This window comes from Tetrao urogallus (assembly GCF_951394365.1).
Source record: "Tetrao urogallus genome assembly, chromosome: 10".
Lineage (NCBI taxonomy): Eukaryota > Metazoa > Chordata > Aves > Galliformes > Phasianidae > Tetrao > Tetrao urogallus.
In genome coordinates, this window is record NC_136823.1 from 9375112 (window position 1) to 9382792 (window position 7681).

Genomic DNA, 7681 nt, shown 5'->3' on the forward strand with positions numbered 1-7681 from the left:
AATCCAGGACATTAGGAGTTAAGCAGGAGGAGAGGTGAACAGTGAGGTCATTTCATAGCTGTATTTAATTTTAAACCCAATAATCCAGTGTGCATGTCAATGCTGTTATGCAAATCTCAGAATTTAGATACAAGGTAGCCAGACAGATTTTCCAGAAGATGAAGCCTCTCGGCCTCAGAACAAGACGACTTACATAGTTCATCTCTACTGTACAGAATACTGCCTCTATCTGGACTCTGTGTCGCTAGCACACCACAGCTCACAAGTGTCCTCCTCACTTTCTACACAATCTGTGTTTCAGTACTTGAACATGTAATTCAGGAATTTTACACTAATTTATACATTTTTAATTGGTTGCATATATTAACATGTACTATAAGATTTCTCCTAAAGAAGCATTACATAATACATGGATACTGTAAAAAGATCTGATTAGTTAAAAGTAACAAGCATTAACAGAGATACATACAAAACTCAACCTAGTTAGACTGAGTGCTGAGCTTGCAATGAACTATGGGTAATCAGCCTTTCCAGTTGCAGCCTTCACAGGGGAAAACACAAGACAGTTAAAAATGTATGTAACTTGTTACACAGATTACCTGTAAACAGTTTCTCTCCATTGGACACCTGGAATTAGATTCAGTTCCAAACATACATACGAATTTCCATTTTAAACTAAGAGAAAGGCCTGTTACCATGAAGTGTGATGTGGATGGTGCGGGGATGTGAGCTCTGAAGTGCTGGGCTCTCAGATGCTCATGGGAGATGGGTGGATTTTGGCAGCTGGAGATGGAATTATTTTTTTTTTTTAAATTTTCTTTTTAAACACAGAAGAGGGGCTGTGTGTTTGAAGGCCTAAGTGTGATATTTGTTTGTGAAGGACTGTGCTCAACCCCTCCCTCTTCCCTCAGCAGCTGCAGCTCTCCGCAGAAGCCTTCACTCGGTCGTTCTTGTCTAGTTTGATGGGTTCGGGGAATTCGTTGTAAAGCTCCACTTCGGTTTCCTAGCAGGAGGGAAGGAAGAGTTAATGCCACAGCTCCCCACAGCGCTCTCAGCACGCTAAGGGCCGGGGAAAGCTGGTGGAGAGCCCAAGCCTTCCCAGACGCCCGCACTGGCTGAGCCCGGCACGCAGGGCCAGCACCAGCAGAGGGCACCGCCAGCCCCTTCATACCTGTTTAAGTGCATTTCGTGCAATCGTCTGGAAAGCTTGTTCCACGTTGATGGCCTCCTTGGCACTGGTTTCAAAGTAGGGGATGTTGTTTTTACTGTAGCACCAGGCTTGTGCCCGTTTTGTGGTGACCTGGGTGGACAGAGAGCAGCATCACCACCTCCAGCTAGACGGAAAGAGGACTTGGAAACAAGTCAAGGCCAGAGACCCCTCACAGCCAACGTGAGCTAAGGCAGCACAGTTCTAACCTCACTAAAACTGTAGCCTTGATACAGAGCTGTCCCTAGCAGTCCCAGCTCTAATAGCAAAGATAAGGCTGAGTACTTTTTTCCACAGCCTTATTTGAAGCTCTATCATAGGCAGGGCCAACTTCTGCTGGAGCACCAGATAAAACCGCCTGCCATGAAGCCCTCAGCAAGGATGGTGCCCAGAGGAGACCAGACCACAGAGGACAACTTGCTCAGGTACCTGCAGGACAAGGACTTGCTGCTCCCACAGCAGTTATTCAGCAGTACTGAAGGAGAAAGAGCTCTTTCTCCTTAAGCCTACCAGGGAGCTGCTGCAAGAGCTCTACCATAAAGGCAGGAGCACATCATACACAGACACCTGACCTCTCCAGGTAGATAACAGCCTGGAGAAACTCTCCCACCATTGGCTATCACGTGGGGAGCCACACACACCTTCCACTCCAGCAATTCCCTAAAAGGAGCAAGCAAGTCACAGTACTCACTTGTCTGTTTTCTAGGTCGATCTTGTTTCCCAGGACAACAAAGGGAAAGTTCTCAGGATCTCTTGGACTGGCCTGAATGAGAAACTCGTCCCTCCAGCTGTCAAGGGTTTTGAACGTGTTAGGGGCTGTGACATCAAACACCAGCACACAGCAGTCTGCTCCCCTGTAGAAGGCAACTCCCAGAGACTGGAATCGTTCTTGGCCTGCTGTATCCCATATCTGTAACAAAAGACAGGGCAAATGAGCCAGCTCTGATCTAAGACAGACACTCCACAACTAGAGTATTTATTTCAAAGACTCTCCACTAGATGTCCATAAGCCCCAGCTAACAAGACAGAAGGAACATCAGAAGGTTCGGGATTTTTTCGTAGAAACCAGGTTTCACAGACCAGAAACATCCTTCTAAAGATGGAGTTCACCACTGCTGTGCCCAGCCTGAGCCAGCTTTGGATCATTGTTCTAAACAAGAAAGACCAGCCATTAGGGTCGGGTGGCAGCCTGCCTGCAGCACTTGGGTACACTGGGACAGTTCAAACTCCTCTCTACTGGCTACAGGAGGGTTTCCACTGACTTGCTGTCAGTCTCACATGGAGATGAAAGCATGAGATAACAGACACATAAGCAGACTGGCAGGTTATGTGGCACTATACCCACAGGAGTAAGGGCAGCACAAGTAGTATGATCTGATTAAGGAGTCCTTTTCCAGCCCTTTTCAGTTCCTGAGCTCTACAGAAGAGCATCTTTCCACCAAGACAAAGTACACTGACAGCACCAAAAGCTGTTTGTTTTGAAATGGGGATTGGCAAATCTGCCACTAGCTGAGCCCAGACAAACTGGTCTCTGCTTTCCCTCATTCAGCCCACATCCAGCTTTTCTGAGAGAAGCTCAGCAGCAGCTGTGGCCAAGGGCAATTTCACACCAATGGGATTCACACCCAGTACACTGGCCCCTGCACTGCTCTGAGCTACACTGAACAGATGCTTCCACACAAGCATAGTGCAGACACCCTCCCAGCAGGAGTCACTGCTTACCTGCATTGTCACTAGCCTGTCATCCACCATGACCTCTTTTGTCAGGAAGTCTGCACCTATCGTAGCCTTGTACTGGTTACTAAATTTCTTGTTCACATACTGGTTCATGAGTGATGTCTTCCCCACCCTGTACAGAAAGAAAAAAAGACTAAGTAGGTTGCTTTTGCAACGGTGTTTGAATTGACCACTCTAAACAAAATGTTTCCCTGCCATTTACTTTCTACCATAACCTCCTGTCCAAGAGGGGGGAAAAAAAAGAGAAAACACCCACTTCCGTAAGAAGGGACTTTCACAGCAATAGGTGCTGAGGCAACATGTGAGTAAAAGCATTAGCTACATAAGGATACGAAGGCTTAAAGTCTTGAGAAACTATCTTTCCCCATCAGTAATCTGATATTCAGTAAGGAGTATGCATCACTGAATGATCATAAGGGCAGCCTCGAAAGATTAAGTGCCCCAGCAAAACAACAGAACCAATCACCTTTAGCCTCTTCAGCTGGAGGAAGAAGGCTATGTCAGCACAGCAGCTGCATGCACACCTGCCAGGGGCTCGGAGGCAGAGAGCCTCCTCAGAGAAACAGCTCAGAGGGTTCACATACGCTCTGCAGGGCTGAGAAGCACTCCCTGATCAACAGCTTGCTGGGCACATGGTATAAATAAGTGCAACTCATGGGAGTCAGGTTACAGCCTGCACAGCAAGTCCCCAACCTGCAACAGTGGAGCAGGCTCCTTGCCCAAGAGAGCAGGGCAGTAAAGCCTTCCTTCAAGGGGAAGGCTCCAGTTAGAAACTAAGCAGGTGGCTCAATGTAAGCTTTATCTCTGAGAGAGGCAGAGCTTTAGGAAGTCACAAAAATGCCTATTACTTTGGGGTTTTTCTTACGTTTTTAATTGAAATGCTTATTTCACCTTCAAACTTAACATCCTTGCAGAGAGGCTTTCCAGTTTGGTCAACCCATTTCGTTTCCCTGTTAAATATTACAGAAAGTCTTCAAGATATTAAACTGTGGAGACCCATCAGGACAGAGTGCTGGGACATTATCCTCAAGCTGTAAGGTAATATCACTATCCAGGGCTAGAGAAGTCTCTCCTCCCAGCACTGCTGACTTCCTGCTGTGCATCCGGAGTTCCACTGATCAGAGCACTGCTCCAGCCAGGTACAGATTGGCACCTTAAAGGCTCCCCCACTTACCCAGAGTCTCCAAGGATGATGACTTTCAGTAACACTTTCTTCCTAGAAGTCATCTTTTAAACTAGAAAGGAAGAGAAACAATTTCATGAGACTTCATCAGCACGTTATTTCTTAAGGCAGAAAGCAGTAAGCCTGGAGTCCGAGAAGCCAGACTGCTAGCAAGGAAATAGCAGTTGGAAGAGCCTGAGGCCAGACTTCCAGTGCAGCCTTGAACTGAAGCAGTAACCAAGCGTATGTCCACTGCACTGGCAAGGCCAAGCATGACCAATAGTGACAACTTGATAACAGCAAGTAGAAATACACATCTGTCCTTGGATCCAGTTTCCAGGTTGTTCTCTGGACATTGCCTCACCGGATGGAGTGGAGCAAGCTCCCAAAACAAAGCTAGTTCGTATATGTGCTGTGAGATGTAGGCAGTGATGCACCTAGAACCACACTCTAGCTTCATGCTGTTCAGTAGTTCCCTAGAAAATGAAGCCTAGCTTCTTCTACCTTCCAGATCTGTGAAAGGTAGAAGCAATAGCTGCACTCTGTGAAGACACTGAGTCCCTGGAGATGCAGTGGATGAAGCAGTCAGTCACACAGGACAGCTGAAACTGCCACGCCAGCTACTGCCAGGCTACGGGGTCTTTATGAAGAGATGTGAAGCAAGCTACTGCCACCTCAGCTTCCTGGAAGGTGGAGTAAGACTACAGTAACAAGCCTTGTAACATTGTCTGCTGCTGCCAGACCATGAGTTGCATCCTGCCACTCTTCCTAGGTGCGTGGCCATAAGCGTGCCACTAATAGTTCATTCGATTAGCAAGAGCAAGAGTTGGGCTCCAGAGATCTGCACTGTTACTTGCTCCCAGATCTCCTCCAGGTCTGTGAAAAAGCTGCAACTGTATCAGCTAGAACAGGCCCAAATACACCTCAGCATAGAGAGAGCAAGTACAAAGCCCTGCTGCTAGCAATGGAGAAAGGCCCCACATCAACACTCCCTACTGTGAGGCCCCACTCCCCACATCTGAGAAATAAATAGGACAAAAATCTTTGTTGCTCAGGCTTCATCAGATCACAGACCCCAGTCTGGTACTGACCTGGTCTATGTGGGCTTCCTGGCTTTCCCCAAGCAGCTCTTGCAGGCCCTCTGCAGCTGAACAAGCCAGAAGATGGTTACACGTGTGCTACTTTGAATTCAGAAAACCTCTGACACAGGCTTCATGTGTCAATCCCTTAAATAGGGACTTGACTACCCTAGAACTCTCATTCTGCCACACCAACATGCATTCATTCTACTACATAACTCCTACTCTTCAAGAGCTATTCCTGATTTTCACAGCTAAGGAGGCCTTCACTCTGACAATACACGCATCTTCTGAGCAGCTTGGTCCTACGCGTTGCTGGGATAGGCAACAGCCCAGGCTGCAAGATCACTGCTACCCACTTCATCCTGCTGCTACAGGAGGGAGCATCGTCTGAGCCGCAGAAGCCTCTTACCAGATGCAGTGTCTGACTGCAAAAAGCCTTTATCATCAAGCTTTGAGCAGTGAAAGAAGGGCAGTCTTTTAGACCATCCCACCAGGGAGTGTTGCATAAGCTGAAGGAGCCATCCTGCTGCTGGTGGAGGAAGCAGTGCACTTTGGACTGCACCCACCTCATGTATGTAGTGACACACTGATGTGAAACACTGCTCGGATAGTAACAGCCAAAGGCTGCTGAGTAAACAGCCACATCCCATCCAGAGGGTTCATGCTGTCCTTAGATGGCTGTCAGTACATGCCAGGGAGCCTGCACGGGACAGTTACTCTTGTTAATAGCATCCCTCCTTTCTGGCTGCCTTGGAGCTGAACGTCACCAATCAACCCCAACATTCAGTTCACCTTCTGCTCATGCTAAGATCCACACTTCATCCCATTAATAGCAGCAGGCAGAACAGTCCATGTAAACTCTTCCAAGCAGACTGCACCTCCTTTGCTTTCAGAGCATGTAGCAAAAGCAACCTTAGTGCTAGCCAAGCGAGGGAATTCTGCAGAACAGTTTGCCCATACAGAGTAAGAAAAGTAAGCAGGGCCTTGGAACAGCTGAGAGACAGTTACATATAGAGAACTGCCATCAAAAACATCTGCACAGGTTCAGGTCTAGTGTAATAGTCACCTGTTTTCCTCAGGATCAAGGGTAAACAACTCACCCTGAAGTGACTGTCAGAACACAGCACGTACTGCTTCTATTTTCCTCCCAGTGTTTTTAGTATCATTTGCCATCAGCTGCTACAAGCTCACTGCCTCCTGGTATTCAAAGCAGCTTTAGACAAGCTGGCATTAGTTCTCATGCTCAGTGAGGGATTTACAGCGCCCCGAGTTACAACACTAGCAGACTGGATCCTTAATGCCCAAATTCAACATGGCCTGAAGTCCCGCAGTGAGGCGAGGGAATGCTGCTCTGTCAGGTCTCATCACCTGGGAAGCAGCTCACTGAACAGCCACAGGAAGCATGAATCAAACCCAGCCCTGCCTTCTTCTCATAGCTTACTGGCTACCCCATCAGTGTGGAGGGCCATTACTGCTTCCCTAATGCTAGTCAGGTGAGGCACTCAGCTTCCCCCCCAGGTGATGCAACGGATATGAGCCACAGCACAGCAGGAGCTGCCTCAGCTCAGCACTTGGTTTGGGCCACAAAGCAGTGAGGAGCTCCAGCTCCGCAGTCCCTCAGCAGAGGCCACTGCTCAGAGCTTCTCACCCCTGTTCTACCACTCCTGATGGATGCTGCTTCCAAGCCCAGCCAGCAGTTGGATCAAGCCCCCTTAATAACCATCTCCTTACACATAGAACGAAACCCCAGAGTTGCTTTTTGCCATTCTCAGAGAAGGCTGTCATTGGAGAGCAGACCTGATAAAACACATCTTTCAAAACCTGCAGATGTCCTGGAGCCTTCCCACAGAAGGCAGGCCTTCTAGTTTAAGATCAAGTTGATCTCTATAGCACTACTTTGCCATTTCCCTGATCCTTATCACATTCTGCATGGCTGAGCAGGTATCCAGCAGCAGCTCCAGCTTTAAAGCTGCCATTTGTGCTAAACAGAGGTGTGACTTGTCCTACAGAGATCTTAAAGATTCAGATGGATTGAAGAAGCCCTGATATCCTAACTGGGGTCTCTAACAAAGGAAGCCAAAGGCTCAAACTACTCCAGGAACACAACTACATACATGTCCTAAGCTATTTAGATCTCATTTCTGATGAGTATTGCTAGTACAAAACTACAGGAGAACAAGAATATAGCTTCTGCTGACACAGTGCAGGTTTATATATCCATTAGGCAGTACTGGGCCAAGCTGAGATGTAGGTTCCACAGGGTTCTCCCAGACTTCCAGTATGACAAGCTCAGGTTGAGCACCACCACAGTTTTGAACTCACCAAATCGGTGGTATCCAAGGCTGAGACCATTTTGTAACATGCATGCAACTTCTCTGCTTTGTGGTATCTGGTGTGATTATTCTAGAGCAGCATCCTGCAAGAGTCACAGAAGCCCTTAAGATGGCAGTGTGTGAGCTCACACAGGGCTCCCATCCAGTCCCAGGAGCATTT

At 47.8% G+C, this 7681-nt stretch overlaps 1 protein-coding gene across 1 annotated transcript; it reads right to left on the bottom strand.

The window, feature by feature from the left end:
- Positions 1 to 907: 907 nt before the first annotated feature.
- Positions 908 to 4171, bottom strand: RAB7A (RAB7A, member RAS oncogene family; the record flags this gene model as incomplete). The annotated part of the gene is made up of 5 exons (XM_079540142.1): positions 908 to 1003; positions 1172 to 1300; positions 1899 to 2117; positions 2930 to 3056; positions 4119 to 4171. 5 exons carry the CDS (start codon positions 4169 to 4171, stop codon positions 908 to 910), a joined length of 624 nt encoding a protein of 207 aa, XP_079396268.1.
- Between the last annotated feature and the right edge of the window lie 3510 nt (positions 4172 to 7681).